A 26,954-nucleotide genomic window follows, 5' to 3' on the forward strand; every position below is an offset into this window, starting at 1 on the left:
TTGAATTTTTTGAGATTTTGTTAGAAGAACACCTCAGCATCAATACAAAATTAACAAATTTGCTTATCAAGGAGCATCAAATAATTGCTTTTGCTGACTACAGGCAAAAAGGCAAGTGTGATGGAAAGTGGAGAACAGAAATACTGGTAAATATGAACATTAAACCAACATAGAGTCATGACACCTTAATATTATTTCTCACTCCCAAACTTGCCATTTAACCAATTATGAATTCCCTGGTTCTATAAATACCACAAGATAGAAACACATTTTTTTTTTTCTGAGCTCTAAGTCTCATTTCACACAAAAGTTTGGCAAGTCTCAGATTTGCTACCAAAAGTAAATCTGTATCCTATGGGGCTGGATATCCTGCTTCCTGCTTCAATTAATAAATGGGACTCTTGCTCAACATGTATGTCATTAAAACTCACTCATTGCAAATGAAATAACACAAGGGAGAGCAATCAACCAAATACAAAGCATGGACCAAGGTAAAGTCCAAATGACTCGGTATCTCCCAACATATCAATGGCATCATAAAATTAAAGAGATTTCAGAAACATGAAAACCAAATGCAGTATCTGTGCTTTGCTTAATTCTTGACTACAAGCCAACTTTATGAACTTATTGTTAATTTGTTAGGTGTAATAATGCTAGATGGTTAAATTAAAAGTCTCGATTGGTTAGAATTGCATACTATAATATATACGGGTAAAGTGACATGATTTCTGAGATTTGCTTTTAAGATAACCTAGGGGGGAAAATGGTGTGTGTATGTGGGAAGAGGGATGGGAAAGATAAAAAAAATAACAAAATATTGATAATTGTTGAAGTTGATGTTTATTATACTGTTTACTTTTGTGTGTGTTTTTAAATTCCATTTAAAAAATAAAAACAATTGTTTCCTCAAGGTTGAATAGTCTTTTCAGTCTTCAGAAGCCTACCACTAAGTGTTATACTTTAAGAGTCTGTTATTTTTTCCTATCCCCAAATTTAGTCTCGGGCTACCTCTGAAAGAAGTGATGCAATGAAACCTCAAAATACAGACTGGTGCTACAACATAAATGTGCCTTCAGGGGAGGGAGAAGGAGATGTGTTAGATAACCTTATAAGGTCTCATTCATTTGAATTGCTTCATTTCAGAAAGACACTGAAAGACCATTTTAACGGTCAGACCTGGAACTTTCTTTATCCATTTATCTAAGCCAGAGATGTTCACTCATAACCATATGTGGCCAAACAGGGTTTTTAATAGAGCCCTTGAAGCAAGCAGATGGAAACTAAGGATATTTCAGAGACATGTTAATGCTTTTATGAAAGATCAGGATATAATTACAAATGTACAAATGCATATGTGTATTCTAACAACTAGAAATAAAATCATATTCATAGCTGTAGGGAACTCTCTGTTAGCATTCTGACAACTCTATGATAAGGTAACTGAGTCAAAAACATTAATCTCTTTACAATATCTCAATCAAATGCATTTATTGGTGAAATCATTTCATGACTTAGAACACTGAATGACAACAATGTATGCAGTATAATAAATGGTTGTGGTATTAAAATTGTAGTAGAAAGGGAATACTGAAGAATTTTTTTAATTGGCAAATTCTGACTCCATTCTTGACCATATTAGTACCCCTTGATACATGTTTGTTGCAGTATATGCTGATGACCAAAGAACCTAGACAGAATCAAAGAAAATCAATTTTCACAAAGGTACTCTGATTCCAGAAACATTTTATACTACTTTATAGTCTACAAAGTATTTACACATAAATTATGGAAACTGATCCTAAACAAATGCTTCGAGATTTACAACACAGGTTTTGAGTCCCATTTTGCAGATAAGCAAACTGAAACCCTGAGAAGTTTGCCCAGAATCAGTTCCAAATTCCAAATGTCAACTGACACATGCAATAAAAAGTATATGTCATTCTCTAAATTATTTTAGAAAGACATTTTGGATTCACTGAATTTATTTTCCAGTATACTTAGTCCAAATGTCCCTGTATTTGGTCTTTACGTAATTTTCAGTTTTCATCAAAGCTTTTGCTTCTGTTGCCTTCCAAGGCCATATGCAAAGACATTGCCTTTGCCTAGGCCATCTGAATAGAAATCCATGTTGCTATTGTTTAGTGGCTAATTTTGCTAATCATTTCATAAAATATTTTAAAATACATTGTGGTCCTTTGAGGCGTAATATGAAGATGATGTTTTCGAAAATTAAAGCCTCACAAAATTGAAGAAAAGTGAGAGCCAAATTTTAAGTTAATTCAAATGCATTGACTCTTTTTTTTTAGTGTTTCCACAGTTTATTTATAAATTATTTTGAAGAATTGTTGATCCTATTCCCAAAAGCTGATGGCTTCACCATCCCTGTAGTTGCTCAGCTCATAAAATAGGAATTATCTTTAATCTCTCTCTTTATCTCCACTTCTAATCCATTAGAAAACTCCTGTAAATTTTACCTAAGCATATATCCAGTAATTAGCCAATTCTCATCATTTTCACTGTTTCCACACTGGTCGAAGCCACCATCATCTCTCTCCTAGATTGGTACAATGGCCTCCTTACTGACCTCCCTGCTTTTATCATTGTCCTTTTAGAGTTTATTCCCATAACAGCAGTGTGAGTGATCCTTTCAATGGGTAACTTGATCATAGCTTTACTCTGCACAAAATCTTGAGTTGGTTCCCGGTTTTCTCCAAAATAAAGTCAAAGTTTTTTCAATAGCATATGAAGCCCTCTATGACCCAGGACCCAGGACCTCTCTGACTTCATCTCTAATTCCTCCACCCTTACTCTCTCCATTCTAGACCGATTGGCCTGTTTGCTATTCATTGAACATATGATCTGCACCCACCGGAGGGCCTTTAGACAAGCCACCCCCCATATACATTTAAGGTCAACAACCTCATCTCCTTTGAGGGTTTGCTCAAAAAGCCACTTTTTCTTAGTGGCCCTAACCATCCCAATTTAACACCACAAGAAACGGACTTTTAACCATAGAGAACAAACTGATGGTTACCAGAGGGAAGGTAGGTGGGGTGGGGGTGGGGGGTTAAATTAGGTGATGGGGATTAAGGAATGTACTTGTGATGAGCACCAGCTATTGTATGTAAGTGTTGAATCACTAAATTCTATACCTGAAACTAACATTACACTGTGTGTTAACTAACAGGGTTTAAATAAAAACTTCACAATTTACCTCACCCTCTATACTCCCAATCGTCCCTAATCTCACTTTTCTTGTTTCTATAGTACCTGTTACCTAATAATATGTTATTTATGTTTTTGTTCATGTCATCCCTTTTGAATAAATGCTTATATCTTTGTTTTGTACACTGATGTATTCTAAGTGTCTGGACCAGCATCTAGTACATAGTGAGTACCCAAACTATGTATTTGTTTAATGCATGAAATCTCTAAGACCAACCTATTGTTAATATATCACTACATCTTCTTTAAACCCTGATTTTCTAATTTTTTTGGCAATTCAGTTTCATATTGTACTGAAATTGGACACTGTACACTGAGATTGAATTTATTTACCCAATTTAAACAAAATATGTGAAGTTATTTGAAGTACTATAAATATAGTTTTGAAAAGTCTTTAGGTGAATGACTATGCTTTATAATTGTATAAATCATTAAGGTTCTAGATTCATTTGGGAATATTTAACTTGTCAGGTAGTTTATGGTTTGTTTCTGCATGTGGTATAAGTGCAAGAGAATTTTAAACATATAATGTAGTATAAATTTGATTCTGTTGAAAGGCAAATCAGAACTAATCATCTTGTTATAGTCAACAAGTAAAAGGAGGGTAAACTTAATGCAATAGCATATTACTACAATATTTTAGAACATAAAGTTGTTTTCTATTTCTTTTGAAAGACCACTCTATGTCTTTGGGCTAATTTCGGCAGCTTCAAGTATTAGTCTCCTTTGAATTGTATTATTTTATTTTGGGATTTTTCCACACCCCATGATTGGTCTTCCTCCATGCTCCTGATTACATCGAATCAAGACAGACCTGGTGGTGATGCCAGCATAGGGGCTAGTGGCAATGTAGGGGCCACACAGAGTACTTGGAGTCAGACCCAGTCCAAGAAAAGCACCTGATTACTACTGAGGAAGAAACCAATGATCAATATTAAGAGGAAATATCAATTATGAGATTAAAGGGGTGAATGTGAAGTCAGAACTATGGAGCAAGATAAGATCAGAAGCCAAGGTATCAGAAAAATGGCTGAAAACTAAGGTATGGAACACAGCAAAAAATGTTATTCATCATAAATAATCCAAGATTTCTCCCAGGAACAACAAAGTGAGAGAATTACATTCTCAGTGGGCTCCTCTGTGTTCCTGTCACCAGGGAATGAGGGAAAAAGAAGCAGCACGAAGTTGATGGGACCTCCAGCCATCGTAGAGAAGCTCTCTGTAGCTGTTAGGCAAAACAGACATCTCAAAGGCTACTTTCCATAGAGAAGCAAGGAAAGTAAGGAGAAAAATCAGAGGCTCCCAAGCAATGAAGATATGAGAGGGGGGGTTATAGATATGATTTCCTTCGGTATGTTTTAATAGATACAAGTTGTCAAGCCCCATTTGGGATGTGAGATGATAAAAGTTGTAACATGTCAAAGGGAATATTCAAAGATATATTTATTGTTCTTATGCCACTTGTAATTTAACCATGAAAATGAGATATCTACATAAAAAGTGAAGATCAGTTGCTGACCATCTAAATATTTCCACTTTCTAGTTTCTTGCCTTTTTTACATACATTCTTTAAGAACACTTTCTCCAAAATTGTATCCAGTATCATTGACTCAGGAACTGCAGAAATCAATCCCATGTACCCAAGATTAGCATTACACACCCAGTTTGTCTTATATCAAATGTAATTGTGACCCCCATAAAAATGTATTTATTTAATAACAGAGTGTCTATTATGTGTCAAGTACTGTTCTAGGTATTAGAGAAACTGAAGTAGACAAAACACTACCTTTATCCTCATTGAACTTGCATCACAATGTCATAAACTTTTATACCCTCTCTTCCTACTAGGGGAACATTTATTATTTTTAATCACTCCCTTACAGTGCATTTCTTAAACTTACTTGTCCATCAGTGTTGATAAGTGCAGCCTCTTCCATCCCATGAATCAGAATCTTGGGGGGAAGACTGAGAAATTTATCTTTTTAACAAGCTCTCTGGGGGCTTTATATGCAACGATACCATGATAATTTGGGGGGGGGGGGGGAACCACTGCCCTTTTCATAGCATACTATCTGAGGAATTGGTGATTTCATTGGACTATTTCTGTGGGACCCCTTTGATTGCCATGACTAACATTCTTGAAGAATGTGAAATTTCTCATTGTTAGAGAATCTGAAAGCTCTCTGGGGTTTTCCACAGCCAATTCCCCTAACAAAGACTAACAAAGCAAACTTTTTCAGGTATACTATTTATGTTCAAACAAAATGATTTTCTCTATGTGACAGATGTTACTATATTCTGCTTTAGGGAAGAAAAGAATCAAACATTAATTATGATCTAGTTATGATCCATAGAACCAAAAGATTCATTTTAAAGATAAAGTTGAAATGATGGAGATTTAGGAAGTTCTTTTGTTAAAAGAAGGTAAGACTGAATGAATCCTAGAAATCCATTGTGAACAATATAAATATTTTCATTGAAGAGGCTTTTTGTGAATTAATGATAGTATAGTCAATATTCAGTACTAAACAACATGCAATGATAGCAAATAAAGTTGATATTCCAATAACAGCTAACACAAGTTTATCATGTCCACACACTATTCTAAGTACTTTACAGATATTAAGTTGACAATTCCCTAACCTTCTATGGAATGTTTTTTTGTTATCATACTTATTTTGTAGAAGAGAAAATGAGGCATACAGAAGATAAGTAACCTATCATGGCCAGGATTTGATCCTAGGTGCAAAAATCCATACTCTTAATCACTAGACTAAACTGCTTCTCATTAGTTTTTTTAATACTTCTTCAAAGAATCATACCAAAGAAGTTTATACAAAACTAGGAATCAAGAATTTTATTACTTTATTTTATTTTATTTTATTTTATTTTATTTTATTTTATTTTATTTTATTGTTTTATCGCAGCTTCCTTGCCCCAGTGTCCTCATCAGCCTAATTTTCATCTGACTCATTTTAAGAGGAAGATAACATTGTTGTTGAAGCATGATCATCTAGTGGTTAGAGGTTCTAGTCTGAGAGAGGTACGGTTTTGAATCTCAGCTCTGCCACTTACTAACTGTATGAATTTCAGCAAGTTCCCTTTCCAAGTCTCAGTTTCCTCATCTTTAAAATGAAGGTTATAATGGGACCTACATCATAATATTGTTTACAGATACAAGATAGCTCATTTACAACAACTTAGGAAGTGTTCGATAAACATTATTAGCAGCATCTAACAAATGGACAATAAATAGCAGCATCAGTAAACTGAACCAAATGATCTCTTGATTCCTCCACTTGCACTAAAAAGAGTTTCTCTTCTAATTACAAATGATAGCAACCAAAACATCAAATTCAGCCATAAGTCATTAAACCAATTATTTTTTTGTAGGAAAACCAGAAAGGCTACTGGACACATTAATTTATATGTCATTAGTTATCCCCTCTATTCCAAAATGTGTTCTAGCATCCTGAGACACCTCGCATAATACAATCACTGTGACTCCAAGGGGTCAAATGGGCAGGCAGTTAATGCTTCTCTGTGAAAAGCTCAGTAACTCACTTTATAAATTTCAGCTCAAAGCCTATGTTGAGGTGAAGAAAAATTGACATTCGGTCTGTGAATTTAATGTCAAGCTCCAGAAAAACTCTAGGCAGTACATGATTAGCGATTAAGGGGACACAGACAATAAAGACATTGCCAAATTGTAAAACAAGACTCGGAAATTACAGAAAATGTTGCTAGTTATTGATTACGGTGACCATTCAGTTCCCATTGAGCCACCCAAAAGAATCATTCATTTTCCAGCAGAGAGCCTGCTCATTTGCAAGATAAAAGAGAGGCATTTCTGCACATGCCCATAATGTTCTTCACCACTGGGGGCAGCTTTACATAAGACTGCATTCACTGAAACCAAAGCAACAGTCCGAGCAGCTTTCAGAATGACAGTCTGCAGAAGTGAGCTGAGCGTGTGTGCGGTACGGGGCTCTCCTGCCTCCTGGGCTCCAACGCAGCTCTGTGGCTGAAGTGGGTGCTCACCACCAGAATGCTGGGCTATGGAATACAGATGTGGCAGCTCAGGTAGCCCCACGTTGCCGGGAGGAATACATCATGCTTTCCGATAAGAAGAAATTGTAGAAGCCAGTTTTTGGTTTTTTTTTTTTTTAACGACCCCCCCCCAAAAAAAAAAAACTGTAAAGATGCAAAAACGTAATATCCACGAAGATCCTATTACCTAGGAAGATTTTGATGTTTTGCTACAAATGCGGTATTGGAATTTATTTGTTCTTGGAGTGTTCTGCGTGGCTGGCAAAGAATAATGTTCCAAAATCGGTCCATCTCCCAAGGGGTCCAATTTTTCTTCCTGGGTGTCAGCGAGCCCTGACTCACTACAGTGCAGCTGACAGGGGCTGTCATGCAAGTGGCCCCTTAAGCCAAAGCAAAAGACCTAAGGACGACCTTTGAACAATACAAAGGATGGGTATGTTTTGTCATTTTTCTTCTTTCCTTCTTAAAAAAAAAATGAAAACAAAAACAAAAACAAAACCCTTTAGTCTGTGTTGTAATTCTGCCTTAATTATTTTAGAGATTACCTTTCTGTCCTTAAGACTATAAATTCAATTGCTTAGTGGACACGTTTCCTTGCTTAACTACTAAAAAAAAAAAAACCCTAAAAACAATTCTGTTTACATTTCATAGAGGTGATATTTGATATTAAATGTTGTTATTTAGATTTAAATTTTTAAAAAAAGAAAATACATGCCTATTTTTGCTTGATTAAAAATAAATGAATTCCTTTTTGGGGGGATAACTTTTCTAAGTTGTTTTTATTTCCAGGTTTCAATGTAATTAGGCTACTGAGCGGATCAGCTGTAGCACTGGTTATAGCCCCCACTGTCTTACTGACAATGCTTTCTTCTGCCGAACGAGGATGCCCTAAGGGCTGTAGGTGTGAAGGCAAAATGGTATATTGTGAATCTCAGAAATTACAGGAGATACCCTCAAGTATATCTGCTGGTTGCTTAGGTTTGTCCCTTCGCTATAACAGCCTTCAAAAACTTAAGTATAATCAATTTAAAGGGCTCAACCAGCTCACCTGGCTGTACCTTGACCATAACCATATCAGCAATATTGATGAGAATGCTTTTAATGGAATACGCAGACTCAAAGAGTTGATTCTGAGTTCCAACAGAATCTCCTATTTTCTCAACAATACCTTCAGACCTGTGACAAATTTAAGGAACTTGGATCTGTCCTATAATCAGCTGCATTCTCTGGGATCTGAACAGTTTCGGGGCTTGCGGAAGCTGCTGAGTTTACATTTACGGTCTAACTCCCTGAGAACCATCCCTGTGCGAATATTCCAAGACTGCCGCAATCTGGAACTTTTGGACCTGGGATATAACCGGATCCGAAGTTTAGCCAGGAATGTCTTTGCTGGCATGATCAGACTCAAAGAACTTCACCTGGAGCACAATCAATTTTCTAAGCTCAACCTGGCCCTTTTTCCAAGGTTGGTGAGCCTTCAGAACCTTTACTTGCAGTGGAATAAAATCAGTGTCATAGGACAGACCATGTCCTGGACCTGGAGCTCGTTACAAAGGCTTGATTTGTCAGGCAATGAGATTGAAGCTTTTAGTGGACCTAGTGTTTTCCAGTGTGTCCCAAATCTGCAGCGCCTCAACCTGGATTCCAATAAGCTCACATTTATTGGTCAAGAGATTTTGGATTCTTGGATATCTCTCAATGACATCAGTCTTGCCGGGAATATATGGGAATGCAGCAGAAATATTTGCTCTCTGGTAAATTGGCTGAAAAGTTTTAAAGGTCTGAGGGAGAATACAATTATCTGTGCCAGTCCCAAAGAGCTGCAAGGAGTAAACGTGATCGATGCAGTGAAGAACTACAGCATCTGTGGCAAAAGTACCACGGAGAGGTTTGATCTGGCCAGGGCTCTCCCAAAGCCGACATTTAAGCCTAAACTCCCCAGGCCGAAGCACGAGAGCAAACCCCCGCTGCCCCCCACGGTGGGAGCCACGGAGCCTGGCCCAGAGACTGATGCTGACACTGAGCACATCTCTTTCCATAAAATCATCGCAGGGAGCGTGGCCCTTTTCCTGTCCGTGCTCGTCATCCTGCTCGTTATCTACGTGTCATGGAAGCGGTACCCTGCGAGCATGAAGCAGCTGCAGCAGCGCTCCCTCATGCGAAGGCACAGGAAAAAGAAAAGACAGTCCCTAAAGCAAATGACTCCCAGCACCCAGGAATTTTATGTAGATTACAAACCCACCAACACGGAGACCAGCGAGATGCTGCTGAATGGGACGGGACCCTGCACCTATAACAAATCAGGCTCCAGGGAGTGTGAGGTATGAACCATTGTGATAAAAGCGCTCTTAAAAGCTGGGAAATAAGTGGTGCTTTATTGAACTCTGGTGACTATAAAGGGAACGTGGTGCCCCCTCCCCTTCCCTCTCCCTCCTGCTTTGCTGGCAAGGTCCTTCCTGGCCCATTTTAGTACATTCATCATACTGGTCATTTTCCTCTGGTACAAAATCAACCCACTGAAATTTAAATACCACAATCAATGCAAAGCTCAAACTCTGGTTTAATAGAATGCCTATTGTATAAGACTCTTGATTGATTGCATTAATATCTCACTTGTTTTAAGATAAAACTTCTTTCATAAGTAGTCCCCCACCTCTGCTGTTATTTGCCTTGGGGTGGGACCAAATCTACAGTTCTAGAAGGTTTGTAGTTCACTGGTGAATCAAGGAAAAAGTGAATGATCCCAGGTACTTGAAGCTTGAACTGATTCCAGGAGAATGCTTGACTACAGGAACATTTAGAAACAGAGCCTAAAAACACTGTCTGGCTTAAAAAGAAAATTGAAGGAAACTATCAAATGATGGTGCTGGGTTAAAGAAGCGCCACGGGCAGTTTCCAGAGGTGTTTGAATTACAGTAAAGCAAGCCTAGGGAAAACTGTTGAAGGGTTAAAATGCTGCAAATAGACAACTGAAAAATGTGAGGAGATGGTAAAAAATACAAAGTTTTAGACTTGAAGCCTTATCTCTGAAATCCATTCTTATAAAATCGAATCAGAGTTTTCACTGTCAATTTCTCCTAGCCTTTAATTAGCCTAAATTTAAAAAGAAATTTTTTTAATTAAATAACGAAGAAGCAAATTTGAGGAGGCAAATTTCTCCACTGTTCCTCACCTTAGGGAGTTTTCAGAGATGAGGCTTGCAAACGGGAAGGCAGCTTGCTATTTGCTTGTGGCTGGGAGCTTACCAGAATTTCTTTCCAGTTCTTTCAAGGACTCTAATGTAGTGAGTGGAATCTTTAGCTCTGTCTGTTCTTCTGTCTGGGATTTGTAAGACAGTCCTGTTGTGTTCCATTATGTGTCCTGCACACAGTAGTCCCCTAATGACTGACACTTCATTCAGAGGCATAAGAGAGAACACATTCCAAGACATGCCTTCCACCGACAGCTTCACTGAAAAGAATGATTTTGATAACGCCTTAATAAAGGTATAAAATCTTAGAGGAAAAAATACCAACCCTATGGCAGTTGTCTTTTGCTTTTCTATTGTTGACATTACAGTGTCCCTATGTTCATCTATATTGTGAACTCATCCATCAGTATGAATCTGTACGGACCCTGCTGGCAATCTGCAAACTGCATGCATGTTTTTATGTCGTAGGTGAAAGTTTATTGACTGCAGCACAAATATCATGCCTTCTGTATTTAAGTAACTTTGACCACAGTTCATTAAGATTTTAGAAAAATGTTTTTGGTCTGTATTGTATCCTCTTTCAACCTCCAAAATGAACAATCCTATTATAGGAGCAAAAATCAGGAATTGCAACATTGAGTCTGTTTCATTTAATTTGGCTTGCCAAGCCCCATATCTTTAACCACGTCCCTGTTCTTCCAAAACAAAATCACTGCAGCAAAAAAGAAAAAAGTGGATGGCTATTTTTTAACCAGCTTTTTTATATAGTTTGAAGTCTTTTCATATGCTGAGAGGAAAAATCTAGGCAAGTCACCATGAAATATAATTGCAAGGAAGCCAGATTATAAAAAATCATACTTTTATAAGCAATAAAGGAAAGGGGACATTTAAAGTGGATTTCTCAAAGTACTATGATTTTGATTAAATCTTAAAAGAGATGCCAGTTCAGAAAAGCATCATAGCTACAATATATTTACCCAGGATGATTGTTGAATGTATACTTATTAATGGTAAATAGTCACAGATTCCCAATTGATTAATAATGCAGATACTTCCTTACAGTACTATGAACTGGATGACTGAGCCTACTGTGATGTTTTTCACTGAAGTTGTAATTTTGCATTTTTCATATAATGTCAGTAAATACATATTCCATTTCAAAAAGAAAATTTCTTTGATCAGCCTCATTTTTATCTGTACTAAAGATGATTGTATTAATTAAATGCAGTGTTAAAGTGAAAAAGCCCATTTCTATTCTTTGACTTGACCTTTTGCCTCATTTGTCACAGATACCAAATAAATTCAGGCAAGGTATATTTGTACTTATCTTTCTGAATTCTTGCAGATCTCACTGCTGTGATCCTACTGGTATATATAAAATATGTTTGTTGTATTGCAAGTGTTTCTAAAATTCAAAGCCACTTCATGTGTTAGATTAAATAAATGACCAACGTTTTAAAGGCTGGTCATTTTTTAACGCCTAAATTTATTTATAAATTCAATAATAGAACCAAAATAAAATCCCTTAGATTTTAAATGTTATTTGATTCAGGATATGAAATATTTCTTAAAAAGAACCACCACCACCCCCAAACTTTGGGAATGAAGCTTCCCTAGTTCTCAGGATCTTCTGATCACAAATATATAACTCTTGTAGGCTAGACAATAACTAGTTCACCACCATGAATTTAACAAAGTCAACTTGGTCAATGCTCTCCTGCTCAAAAGTTGTTGTTCTTACCCTGACTGCAAGGCACTTTCTGGACTACATACTGTAAGTCTATTTTCATTCAGTATTTCAAACTCATTGTATATTAGAGAAATATAATTGGTATTCCATTTTCTATTCCAAATTTACATGAAGTATCTGACTTCCCTCAAAGGTGACAACAGTTAAATAAACAGCCTGACCTATTGAACTACACAACACAGATGCATCAATGCAGAATGGATTCAGTCAATACTTTGAACGCTTTACCAGAGAGAGAAGAAATGCAGTTTAGTCACTGAACTGCATGTTATTCCCCCCATTTTTATGAGCCCCAGTACACAGTGCTACTGCAGCACGGCTTTAATAGTCCCAGTGCCACAGTCTTCTAAGCAATACTTATGCAATATATATTCCTTTTAAATGAGTTTATATTTTCCAAGACTGTTGACATTACATTTTTTCAAAAAATTTAAACCATTTTTTTACTTGATTTGGTGAGTCAACTCTCTAAGTATACAGGCAATAAACTGTATTTCTGTGGAGCAGGAGTGACCTCCAGTGGCCAGTTGGACTAACCACAGTTATTCATACACCTATTCAGTGTTTCTAATCCTGAATCCTTACGTAAACATGATTTAAAACATATATTTTTTGCTCTGTGAATCAGATTTGGATCTTATTTAATTCATCTCTCTGGTAAATATAGTGTAATTTTTTAAGTTATATTTTGCATATTGACTTACTTAGTAATTAGCCTAGAGGCCACAAGAACTGGTACTGAGGGCTAGAAATGTGTCCATAGATGAAGAGCAAGTAAGAATGTCCTAAGAATAGATAAGAAATTCTTTAAAGTATTTATACTCATTGGCATTGCCCAGATATTCTGAAATTTTTCTTAAATGGGTTAATATTTTCCATAGGCAGGATACTGAAATATAATGTAATTTAAATTCAGAAAGACAAATTTCCATATTAATATTGAAAGAATCATCATCAGTTATTTACTAGTCCGTAGGAATATCTGAGCTATCAGGTGAGGGAGGCCTCCCCTTCGGCTCTAGAACTCTCCAGTTTCTTGATCATGCCAGTGACCTGTGCTTTGCCCCAGTGCTCTCCCCAACCCTCCCCCTTCTCAGCCAGCTGAACACTGGTTCTATTAGGCTCTCTGACAATGATGTTACAGTCTAAGAGGTGATGATTCATGGATAATGAAATTATACTCTCCTTCTGAGGAAGGATAATGCAGAGTCAGATTCGTAAATTTGGCAAGGGATATTACGATGTTGTAGGTGCATGAAATATCCTCTCTTCCCTTGACATTTACCAAGAAAAGAACTTAAATAGCTTATTTAACATGTGGATTAGACCAGCATCAGAAACAAGCATCCAGCCATGAAGCCTAAGAAAAAATGAGTTCCAGATATGACAAATGAGAATTGAGCCATGAGAAATAAAAAACTCAGAAACTGTGTTGTTTCTTCCATTCCCTTTCCCCCTGAGTTCTCATTGGTATCTGGATCTGTAGCAAACCCACAGAGTTTTTCTGTACTTGTACTTTCTTACCTATGTTAAAAATCAGACAAGGTTAGAAGAAACCATGAACATGAACTATAGGAGTAAATGTAAATTACAAACATTGTAAGAGAAACAGAATTGATGGAAGTTAAATAGCTTGTATTAAATGACTCTTGAAAACTAAGAAAAAAATAATATAGAGGTGAAAGTGAGTTCACCTAACCTAATTGTAATAGCTTACAGAACTGGACCAAAATTTTGCTTCGTCTCCAAAGCATCGGTGATTTTTGCATACTTGTGTAGAATAAAATAGAAATATTACTCAGAAAATCTACATAAATCTAGTTTACAGTTCTTTTTTATGGTACAGTATGGGCCTTAGATTCAAGTTTCTCTGACATTTGGTAATCTAATGATTTGAGGCAAATTTCTTAGCTTTTCTCAATTTCAAGTTCCCCATCTGTAAATGGGCATGTATTATTGACTTCACATGGTTATTGAAAGAACAAAACTAGAGAAGTACTCTGCTAACTCTACAATGGCAAATGCTTTTTCTTTTCAAAGAGCACTTGGTGAGATATTCAGGTGTGGTTGCTGGTGTTCTATGTCTGACCTGGGGCAAAAGATATCACTAACCTCTATGTTACAGAAGCCCAAAACCATTTTACATGAATGAGAATTCTGAGACTAGGAGGCTAGTCTAGAACTTAGTTTGTCTTTGACCTTTACTTTCCATAAATCAAAGTTTCTTCAACCCCATGTTATCAGAGTCTAGGAGTTTATTAATAATGATCACAATGTATACTAGACATAAAATAAAGATACCAACTAGAGAACAATGAACCAAAAGCTTATCAAAGTAAATAAAAATTCTAACGGTGTACCAAATCAGGTCATTATAGTGAGGACTTTCAAACAACATAGGTTACCTGTCCATCGCTTTTCTAGTATCAATATTTTGAGCGCTTGTTGTTTAACATTTATGGCAAGATGACATCATTATTGAACAAAAAGTAATTGCTCATAACTTGTTACAGTAGGGTTAGCATACGTTCCAGGTATCAATCACATGACATCTACTTTGTTTCTTTGTTTTCCCCAAAGACTATCCAAAATCTTCTCCTAATATAGAAATTGCTATCGTCTTTATCAATTACTGTCATTGAAAATCCCTGTATTAAAAAAAGCATAAAAACACAAAGGCTTTTTTTTGTGAGTAGCACCCTATTCACTTAGGCAAATTAAATACTATTCTTTGTTGGCCTTTCATCAAATAAATGACCAATGTAATCACAAATCTTTCTCCACTGGATGCAGCTTGTCTTACCAAAAATGATGTACATGCATTTCCAAAATTCTTATAATTTAAATAGACAAACTAACTGTTGCTTTTTGACAGCTAAGTTTCTTTGAAATCTCTAAAGTACAGAGAAAAGGTAGTAGTTTTTCAGTGGAAAAAGTATTAGTGAATTTTATGCTCTTTTACCTTCATAGGATTATTGGTGGATGTTCTCGAGTTAGGTCTTCTAAACATGTAAGAATTCCAGGAATACAGGCTATCTGAGTCACAATGTAAGACTAAGCAGAGGCAATCTATTTTACAACTGTACTTTCTAATGACAAAACCCCATATGCAATAATAATCCATTTTATTGAAAAAAAGTAAAAGAGCTTCTATCTTATCCTATCCAGCAAATGTTGTAATGAAAATTGGTAACTTTCTTGACAATTCTTGATATTTTCCTTTTATTTGCCAGGGGATTCCATTCCCTATCCCCCAAGAAGAAATTTCCTTTATACCTTTCTCCCACCCTTAAACTGTTGCTACCTACTTCACATATGCAAAAAATTGTTTCATCTCACCAAACACAGTCTTCCTTCATAGAAACCAACACAATTTGGTCACCTCACTCAGAGGAGTCACCTATCTCTAATAATAATTAAAAAATAAATTATGAAACAAGATTTAAGTCTGGCCGAAATATAGTTGAATCATGGGTTAACAAAGCATTAAAGCCTACTTCTATTTTCCTTCTTAATTACCTCCTAGAAAATAAAATATAGGACTTTATGGGAGTGTCCAACTACATTCCACCAATCAAAAACATTTATACCAACAATCAGAATTTTTGTCTTCTCAGGAATAAAATGCAAATTGGTGGGGGGGAGGGCTCACATATAAAATGATAAGGCAAATTCTACATTTAGCAAAGGCAATTTCTGTTAAAGCTTCATTGCACTAATTAGATCTGTTCAGGGTGTAAAATACATGTTGCCACTGAAGAGCAAAGGACTTCATTAAATACAAATCCTTATTCAGCACTCTTGGGGCTCAAACTTATTAATGAAGTGGGGGTAAAAAAAATGTTCTTAGACAATGGATAAACTATGATAGTGAGGGTATACTATCAAGTGGTATTCATGGCTTCAACTGGGTGATCCCCAAATGTAGGTAAAAATTGGTTCATGGCATTAATATTGATCTGTTATATAGTCTGAAAGAAGGAACATGCTTACCCCTTCCCCATTTGAAGCAAACAACCAGAATCTCACAAGAATATTTAAAGGAAACTTGTAGAATATATCATGATGAGGCTGAAGCAGTAGGGTAACTTTAAAAACCTCTGATAAAAGCATTATAGGATCACAACAGTGAAAATCCTCTAAGGAGTTTAAAAACTAACTCATCACTTAAGGGTCAGTGTTGGCTTGTACTCATTGATTTGTTAAAGGGGCTTTGAACAATTTGTACAAAATTTTAAAGTGACAAGGCATAAATACTTGATGGAGATCCTGCCATTTATCCAGTGGAAGGTTAGGTAACATCACTAAATGATGACTAAAATAGAATAAAGATCTGTTTAATACAGCACAGGCGATATTATATAAGTATATCATGTTTTCCACCAAACAAGGCATGTTGTAGATGTTTAGAAGGAAAATGCATATCCATCCTAAAAGGTGATAATTCACATTTTTTATGTGAATTCACATTTGTGAATGTATGTGTATTCTTGTGTAATGAAGTCCTTATGTGCCAGGAGTGTCTATGCAGGGTTTTTTGTTTATTTGTTTTTAATGTAAGAAGAGACCTTAGATTGACTCTGTTTTCCTCGAAGTTTTATCCATTATTTCTATACCTTGTCCCTTCTTTACAGGACTGGCCTAAAATAATTCCTGCCTCACTCACACATGCTTCTAAAGCTAAATTCTATATCTCCCATTCCCATTTGGAAATAATATCCAGTGATTTACCATTGGGATATCCCTCTGCTAGCTAAATTCTAATCTGCCAGCATCATATTCTTCCCAGCCTGTGGCATCCATTCCAGCCCATCTCATGCCATTAAATGGCAGCACACACTTAGTCCTATGGACTTTTACAGGGAGGATTGAGTAGTAAAATGTAAAAATCTACATATATTTTTATGGGCTTCACTTTGGTTGTTTTTATGGTCTAACACACAGAGATGTGTGTGGTCTTTATTAGTTTATACTGAAATGTAAAAGCATTAAGCTAGCTGTAAATTAAAAAGAAAAGGTCAAGGCAGATAAAAAAAAAAGAGTCCAGAGTTCATATTATATCTTTCTTAATCTTAAAAATAATCATAAATGATGAGCATCCTGTAGTTTACTTTCATGACATCTGATTTACTCTCCAAGTTTACCATCATATTCTTAAATGTAAGCTTCACATTCCTTCCATTTTTCCATTTCTAACAGAGAGGTTTCTTTTGTTTGTTTTATGGTTGTTTTGTTTTGTGCTGTTTTCTGCCTACAGATCTTTTCCCAGTCCAAACGTACCACTTTGCCTGTTTTTCTAGAATACCCACTCAAATTTTGATCCTGTCAGAAAGTCACAGGATAATTTATCAGTTTTATGGTTGGAGCAATCAGACAGACTGAATTTGTCTCTAGAGTACAATCTAGTCAAGTCTGGGATATCTGCCTTCTGTCTTCCCAGCCTCCCATTCCCATGACTTTTCTCCCTTTACAAGGATTATCCACAGCGAAATTCCTCCATCCAATGGTACTCCAGCTCTTTCAATTCCTTATTCCTTACCAAATATCTATTCCCAGATCTAGACCAGTATTATTGTTCCTCTTGAGGGCACTTACATTTAAATAGGGATAAAAAACCTTTAGCTAAAGGTGAGAAAGTCAGATATAAGATCAGGCATAACCAGCAGAGCTGGGGAAAGTACTTCTGGGGGCAAAAGGCTTTGCAAGCACCTCTGAAATCATCCTTTATTATAGATACCTCTAAATTTTTCTCAAACATGAGGCTGGAACTTACCAAAGACACCAAGGTAGAGTAAATAATCCAGGCTTTATTCAGTAAACTATAGTTTAAGAAATATCTTCAGTAAGTTGCCATTATACAAGGCTTAGTATTTCTTCACTGACAAACAATATGGTATACTAGAAAGAACTTGGGCCGTGGAACCAGAAAGAATCAGTTTGGATTCTGGTTCTGAGACTTCGTAACTACAAAATCTTGAGTCATAGCCTCTTCATCTTAAAAAAATTTGTAAAGCCATATATATAATCATCACCTGATTGTTGCAAGAGGGCAAAGAATCAGCATTTCTTGAATATTTGTACGTACGCTGTTATGGCACACTGCGTGTATTACTTAATTTAATACTCATAAAGACCCTATGTGATTAAATGAGATGACATGGGTAAAATCACTTGGTACAAAGTTTGGCACATAATAGTAACCTTCTCTAACTGCTAAAACTTTCAGTACCATAGTATGCTTTAACAGTTGTGCCCCACTATCTATTTATTTTTAATGGAATAAGAGATACCTGGCAGACTTTCAAGGATTAGAATCTAAACTGTTCAAGGGCATCTAAGCACATGGTTAATACTAAAGAGTAATGTGGTATGTAAAACCAATATCCGAAACCTCCCAACAAAGCCCAAATGCAACCCTACCTTTACTTGCATGCCATTTTCCATGCTTTAGCACTGGTCAATTTTTGAAGTACAGGTGCTTTCCTACCTCTGCGCTTTTACTCAAGCTATATCCTTTTTGAGGAATGACTTTCTTCACTTCCAAGTCCTCCTGTCAATCTTGGAGCCTTTCTACAAATCCAATTACAATTTCACTCATTTCAGAAGTCTTCTTAATCTTGCCCTTCCTTGTTTTCCATGGTATTTTCTATCCCTGTTGGTGACTACATCACCACTTGTCTGTGTTAGAGTTATTAATGTGTCTGTATATCCTTTTGGAGGAAATGAACTATTTTTTAAATTTTACTTCTTCTACCAATGATGATTGATTGGTACAGTTTTTTATTCATGGTAGTTGTCTGTTGAATTGATTTTCTAGTGATTATGATAAGGTTATTGTCAAGTTCATATTTATTTATATAGTCCACATATACATTTTGTGTTTTTACTTAACATATACATTTTCATATATGCAGTCTTCTCATTTACCATTTATTTAATTGGCTTCAAAAATTGGTTTCAAAAAATTCTGATGTAAGTACAGTTTTTAAAAATAATGTTCTGATTTAAATGCATCTATGTTACAAAGAACCTACGAATGATTTTCTTTTGATAGTTACCAAGGAAATGAACAATTTAGCGGGTATGTTAAAGTGACTAAGAGCTAAAAAATATTGTGAGACAAAGAAAAAAATATTTAATTCTAAGTATGAATACATCTTGATTTTAGTGGGTCATCTTTTGTTGTAAAAGCCATATATTTGTGACTGCTGTTTGTCCACTGCCTCTTGGGAAAGATCCTTTTCTCATTAGTATGGATGTCTGCTCATCCTGTCCTCAGTTCCAAAAAGGTTCTGCCTTAAATACATTCCAAGGCTGCACCTCTCCTATCAAACACAGGACCACTCTACACTATCTCGGACACTAGGTCAGAGGTCTTTGGCTTCCTGAATATACACATTTTCAAAGGAACTATTCTACTGGAGACTTCAAACATCAAATACTCAGAAGTTGATAATTAGTAATGCTCATCTTTTTTCTCTCTTGATTGATGATGCAGACAGCAGACTTGATCACATAGGATTGAGGCATCTGCCCTTTGTTGGGTCTCCGCTTTCCTCCCTCTCTTCATCCTTTTCCTCCTTTTAATTGAATTTCATCTCTCTCATCTCGACTTGAATTTCTTTCAATTTTTCCCTCTGTCCAACTTTTATTTATAAGTCAACCTCTACTACTTAAATATATACCTTCTGACTGCATTGAAAGGAAAATACTGGTGATTTTTATCTCTTAGAAAAGCAGTAATTAAAATGACACAGTCTAATAATTTAATTTAAAATAGAGTCAAAAAATGATTTTTATTCAACAGCTTTGTTTAGTTCTATAAATTAAGAACTGTAATTTTGTAAACAGTAATTTAATTTCAGAAATAGAGATGACATTGCTCATTTTTTTTTTACTTTTTTATTAGTTTTCTTCATATTTGAGAGACAGAGAGACAGAGTGCAAGTGCGGGAGGGGCAGGGAGAGAGGGAGACACAGAATCCAAAGCAGCCTCCAGGCTCTGAACTGTCTGCACAGAGACTGATGCGGGCCAGAACTCACGGACGGTGAGATCATGACCTGAGCTGAAGTTGGATGCTCAACTGACTGAGACACCCAGGCGCCCCAACACTAGCCTGCTTCAGATTCACAAAATTCTGCATAGAGTGACAGCTGAATGAAAGTAACCTATAACCCATTATACAGGCAAGAAGTTTCCAGTAGGATGTATTCAGCTCTTTTCAATACCAAGCTCACAAATTATTTTTCCAGAGGTCAAATTTGCACATAACTCTTTGAACCACGACTATCTCTTCATATTCAACTCAGTTTTAACATCTAGCAGTGTGTTGCACAGAAATAATCAATGGTTAAATTATTCCCATTTTGTTGGCTCAGCTCACAGTAGCCCACTGATTAGTTAAAAAAAAAAAAACCTATTTGATCTTCAATTTGTATTTCAACTGTACCCAAGTGCAGATGCCATCTCTGGTAATATGGCAAAACAGATTTAGGTTTATAAATGTTTCTGTGTGCTCCAATAACAGCATGCATCCTGCAGTAACTATACTGTAGCTCAAAGTGTTGTAAAAAATACAACTGAGTTTACGAGGGAATCATTTTAGAGTTAATTAAACCTTCTCCACCTGTAATTTAAGAAAAAAGAAAAGGCCCAACACTCTTAAAGACCATGGGGGAAAGGCAGTTTAAGAAATAGAAGTCCTCTGTTTATCCAGGGAGGTACTTTACAAGGCAGACAGCTACACCACAGTAGAGAGACAACATTTCCTCAGCTGATTCGGTTAATTAAAATGCACAGTTACAACAGGCTTTCTTCGAGCCTGCAGCTGAATGACCGAAGTCTCCATTTTACTCCAGTGTCACACAGAACGTGAAGAGGCAAACATACTGCCCAAACACAATTTGACTCACTAAAATCCAGCACTATAAACATGAAATCCATTTCTCAGGCACATTTTAAAAGACATATGATCAAGATTTATGGAATAAGGATAGAAATAATTTGCAGCTTAGGCAGGGCCAGGGGAATATCCTAGGTTCCTCTCAAAGTAGTTCTAAGTAAAATTTACGAATAAATCTTAAGGGTAGAGTCCACTTTCAATGCAGAAATCTTCAACCCTTTCCTTTCAAATGTGTGGAATTTGAATCTGACAAACAACCAGTCTGTTGCCAGAATTTATGAGTGATATGAAAAATCAAAGGCCACAAAAGCTATTTGTCAAATAAACTGCAGAACGCGATATCAGTCTGCAGGGCTCATTTGCAGAACTCATGATGAGCATGGGAGGAGGGGATGCTAACAGCTGCAGCCTTGACTGCACTGCCCGTGCCAGCCAGAATTCAAGCTGAGTGAGCTGAGTGTGGCTGAAAGAGGGGGCAGACAAATGAAAAATAAATAAATAAATAAACAGAAGAGGTACTTATAGCTAAGTTTTTATTAAGTCAGTAGATCAGAGTGCATAGATGACCACCTATAAAGCCAGTTTAAAATAGATGGGACCTGCAGGTATTCAAATTACATCTGTTCATAGAAGATTGCGTTTATTTCATGGAGTAGGGGAGAGATTAAAGACTCTGGATTAGTAGTTAGACTAGCAGTATGGCACGGCATCAGTTTCCTCATCTGTAAAATGGGAACAGTACTTCACATCCCAGGGCAATTTTGAGGATACACCGAGATGACATATGTTTGTGGGCATGTCAGGTGCTTGATAAAAGTTATTCCCCTCTCTCTCACTAGGTGTTTTCACAATGCGGCAAGTTTCCATGCAAGTGAAAGTTGACCCACATGAACCATTTATATTACCAAATATGCAATCTATAGAAAATGACTAAATATCTCTGGAGTTTAATTAAGCAATCACTAGATCAATCTAAAAAGTGCTTTCCAGAAATTTGGAAACCCTCTGTTAATATCCATTAATGGAATTGCTGTATTAATTATTGTCCTGTAACAATTTTGCCTAGCACCATCACAGACGCAAAAAAATCTGATCTTAGTATTGTCTTTCTCTAACAATTCAGCATCATTTTCTTTTCATAAATATTACTTAAAGAACTGACTTCATTATCTTTCAAGCCTCTTTTTAAAATGTTCTAATGGCTCTCTCTGTTTCCTCCCCAAAACATGGACATATCACACCTCCTACACACTCAGTGCTGAAGGGAACATGCTATTAACTATTGTAGTAATGGCCTATATAAATATAAATGGCCTATGTAACTTAGCACCTAATTCATTTCTAGTGGGAACTAATTTAGGCATTTGGAAGAACAGTACACAATGTAATCTGTTTTCAAAAATTCCAACCGAGTCTGTGACATGGTAGCTTCATTATCCAAAGCAATTTATTCAAAGAGTTATGATCAAGAAATTCCAATGGACGTTTATTGAGGACCTACTATGTTCAGGCATTCAAATGGATTTGTTTTTCCTTAAGGCAAACAAAATATAACAGAGGGTAAAGGATATTTGAAATTTGGAGTGGTATCATTTTGAAAGCCATGGAATTATTTAACTGGTTTTGTAGTCATTTCGTAAAGCATTGGATTTTCTCTTCCCAAGAGAGAAATTTGATATGTGCCCTTCACTGGAGACATGATAATAATTAGTTCATTTTAAAGACTTTGAAAAGAGCATAGATGAAAAGAACTGTAAGAGTTTCTAAATGACACAAGATCTGTGAAGTGGTAGGTATTTAACACAAACTTCATAGAGATGTTATGTGGATTCATTAGTTAATTAGTTAGTTAATGACTTTGAAGTGTTAAATCTTATTAGATTTTTTTTTACACTTTAACACATGTGTGAGAGAAATTACTCTGTCTGAAATAAATAACTGACTATACCATTTCAACATATTGGATCTTTCCATGATATACCTTCAAGACATTCTTTCCCAGTCTGATTCTTTTTTCTCAGACAACTCTTGAAAAGCCAATCTAGACCTTGATTCCCAGCCTCTTTATTTTCAGTATTGACACTGGCTTTCAGGTAACATTAAGCACAGAATTGAGAAATCTTCAGGGCAAGGTATTTAAGGCAATTTTATAGCTCTGTACCACAGAGGAGAAAAACAACTGTTGGGTAACTCAGAGAAATTGGACAAGGTAAGGAGTTGAAACCCAATAACTAATGTGCTCTTTGAAAATAGTGACTAATTTCTCTCCTACGTGCTGGTGAGTTGAGAAAGGATGGCAGAAGCATACTAGGTTAGCAATATTCTAACATGTGGGAAACATTTCTATAGCTTAAACAAAAATGTTTTGTTGGCATATATCTACACAGAGAAGAGTGCATTGTCAGTATACAGCTCCGTGGATACTGGGCATGCTTGTGTTCTCTGTATCTAGACCAAGAAACAGAAAAATTCTGTATCTTGGACCAAGATACTCCAAAATCCCTCTCCGGTTCTTCCTGTCTAGTCCTATCTCCAAGATAACCACTACTATTACTTCTAACATCATAGGGTAGCTTTATCCGTGTTAGTACTTTATAAAAATGGAATCATAAAGTGTGTATAGACAGTCCCCAACTTAAAATGGTTTGACTAAAAAATTTTCGACTTTACTAGGGTGTGAAAGTGATATGCATTCAGTAGAAGCCATACTTCAAATTTTACATTTAGATATTTTCCCAGGCTAACAATATGCAGTGCGATACTCTCTCCTGATGCTGGGTGGCAGCAGAGAGCGGCAGCTTCCAGTGACGCATGGTATCACAAGGGTAAACACCCATTCTTTACCCAGACAGCTATTCTGGTTTTCACTTTTAGTGCAGTACTCTGAGCACATATAAGGTAGGCTAGGCTATGATGTTCGGTAGGTTAGGTGTATTACATGCCTTTTCAACTTACAGCATTTTCAATTTACAGTGGGTTTATCATAAAGTAACTCATTATAAGTAGAGGAAGATTTGTACTCTCTTGAGTCTTGCTTCTTTCTGGCTCAACATTATCTTCCATGAGATTCATCCATATGGTTGAGTGCAGTTGTAGATCTACTTTCTAATATCTGTCCCTCCATGCCTCCCTCACCAATACACACAGAATCCTTTTCATATTCAAAGAATGGCCATGGCGGGGCGCCTGGGTGGCGCAGTCGGTTAAGCGTCCGACTTCAGCCAGGTCACGATCTTGCGGTCTGTGAGTTCGAGCCCCGCGTCGGGCTCTGGGCTGATGGCTCGGAGCCTGTTTCTGATTCTGTGTCTCCCTCTCTCTGACCCTCCCCCGCTCATGCTCTGTCTCTCTCTGTCCCAAAAATAAATAAAAAACGTTGAAAAAAAAATTAAAAAAAAAAAAAAAAAGAATGGCCATGGGAAGTCCTTGATGAACTTCCTCTCTAGTATATATGATAGCATGGGAGACTCAGTAATAGCTAGTGAATAGTTTCTTCTGGCCATGTTTGTTTGTTTGTTTGTTTGTTTGTTGTTGTTTTGGTTGCACCAGTAAATATAAAAATGTAATGCAGTCTTAAATTATTTTGCACTTTTAATATTTGGCCATGGACAAAGGAAAACACTGAGGTAATCTGTTTAGTAGTCTTTGCTCTCTGCCTAGTTCTCCAACCTGAGCTATCCTCCCCCAGAAAAGCCCTCTGTCCCTTGCGTTCAGCTCCTGAAAAGCCTACTCTACTCTACAGTTGTATTGGGATTAAAAAGTGCACTTATTGTGATGAGCACCAGGTGTTGTATGTAAGTGTTGAATCACTAAATTATATACCTGAAACTAATATTACGATATATGTTAACTATCTGGCTTTTTTTTTTTTTACATTTATTTATTTTGGGGAAACAGAGTGAGACAAAGCATGAGCGGGCTAGGGGCAAAGTGAAAAGGAGACACAGAATCTGAAGCAGGCTCCAGGCTCTGAGCTTCCAGCATTGAGCCTGACACGGGGCTCAATCTCACGGACTGTGAGATCATGACCTGAGCCAAAGTCAGATGCTCAACTGACTGAGCCACCCAGGTGCCCCTATCTGGCATTGTTTAAAAAAGCTTTAAAAATTGGGTAAACTACTTCATACCAAGATGTTAATGCCTAAATGGTTAGTTCTCCCAGGTAGGGCCTCAGGATAATGCTGTAACACAGAGGTCCAATTACTCTCTAGGGATCTCTTACAGAGCGGCATTTATTGACTTGTGCTTCATGGTTCCTTTACATTGAAGGATTCTAAGAAACAGATCTGCTGCACTCAATGCTGTTTTTACTATTAGAACATTATTGGAATTGTTATTTTGCAACGTCATACAGTATTCTCTTTATGAAAATCCACAGGGGAAGGGCTACTTTTTCCAAATAAGCTTATATTAAAATATGTTGTTATTCATGCAACTGATCCTGCCCATGTGCCCTCCCTTGTCCCCACATCTCTTTTTCCCTCTTTTGCTAAAAAGATCAAAAACATCTGAGACAAGTACAAGTGTCCAGGACTTTATAACAAGTATTTTTGGTCTACCTTCCTCACCCTTGATTTCATTTGCTTTTTCTTATGTTCTTTGTTTGAATGGATTCATATTTTAAAAACTCCTGATGAATTTATAGGAAGGATATAGCTTATATTCAATAAAATATTCAATAAAATATGCTATCCCTTAAGGAAAAAATGTTAGCCACCCACATTAGGTCAGCCTGGCCAATAGAGGAATATACATTTTAGGCAGAGGACTCTTCTAGCAATTTTCAATTTTAGTATATGTGCTGCTGAAGCAAGCACATCTTCTAGAAATTTTCAAATTGCACCCCATTGGTTGGCTGTGATCAGAAAGATTGTTGGAGTTAATATACAATGTACTGTATGGTGTAGTGTCTTATACACCATAGGTTTCTGGTAAAGCTTTGCTGATTACATTGACTGAAGATGTTTTCCATCAAGTAAAGTGAACAGAATGAGAGAATATCTAGGAAAAATCTAGCCCAAGAACACTATAAAAGATGAATGTAGGGGCGCCTGGGTGGCTCAGTTGGTTAAGCATCTGACTTTGGCTCAGGTCATGATCTCGCGGTCCGTGGGTTTGAGCCCCGTGTCAGGCTCTGTGCTGACAGCTCAGAACCTGGAGGCTGCTTCGGATTTTGTGTCCCCCTCTCTCTGCTCCTCTGTCCCCCTCTCTCTGCTCCTCTGTCCCCCTCTCTCTGCTCCTCCCCTGCTCATGATCTCTCTCTCAAAAATGAATAAACATTAAAAAAAAGTTTTTAAAGATAAACATACTTGTGAGAAAACATGGACTTGTGTTGTCAAGAGAGTGCAACTGTTACTATATTTGATATGTGATATTTTGTAACCACTAGTCCACTCTTACTTTCAAGGGTCTCAATAAGAGTTCTACTTGGGAAGATCTGATTAATGCATTCTTTATCTAAGAGTCATTGATTTATGGAGTTTAACCATAAGATACAACACAGCTCATTTTCTTTCTAATATTTATATCTATAGGAAGAACCCCACGATGACATGGGGGCGTTCTACCCTTGACTGGTAATCCACATAAGCAATCACCCAAACTAACAATACTGAAAATATTAAATGATAACAATGCTCCATTTGTTGTTAGGATCCCACTATTAAAACTAAGTAAAACAATTCCCAGGAATGCAATGATAATCCATAAACCATACCAAAAAACAGCCTAATATGTCTTCCAGTGAAATGTTCTCTATGAAATGAGATGTCAAATGTGGATCTTAATTAATCCCTATATTAATTTTTAGACCAAAGTAATAATGCCAGCTCAGCTAGAT

General features: G+C 36.6%; 2 protein-coding genes across 4 annotated transcripts in view; one reads left to right on the top strand and one right to left on the bottom strand.

Moving 5' to 3' along the window:
* The window catches only part of CTNNA3 (catenin alpha 3), a 1,807,132-nt gene that overhangs the window by 998,494 nt on the left and 781,684 nt on the right, over positions 1-26,954 (bottom strand). The gene's annotated exons all lie outside the window — the stretch shown is intronic.
* Positions 7,141-26,954, top strand: part of LRRTM3 (leucine rich repeat transmembrane neuronal 3) — a 160,502-nt gene continuing 140,688 nt past the window's right edge. Inside the window, exons 1-2 of the mRNA XM_058696470.1 lie at positions 7,141-7,708; positions 8,065-9,596. Coding sequence (XP_058552453.1) covers positions 7,705-7,708; positions 8,065-9,596 — 1,536 coding nt within the window. The 5' untranslated portion in view covers positions 7,141-7,704. The remainder of the gene's footprint in view (positions 7,709-8,064; positions 9,597-26,954) is intronic.

The sequence above is a fragment of the Neofelis nebulosa genome, chromosome 13 (assembly GCF_028018385.1).
Source record: "Neofelis nebulosa isolate mNeoNeb1 chromosome 13, mNeoNeb1.pri, whole genome shotgun sequence".
In the NCBI taxonomy this organism is placed as follows: domain Eukaryota; kingdom Metazoa; phylum Chordata; class Mammalia; order Carnivora; family Felidae; genus Neofelis; species Neofelis nebulosa.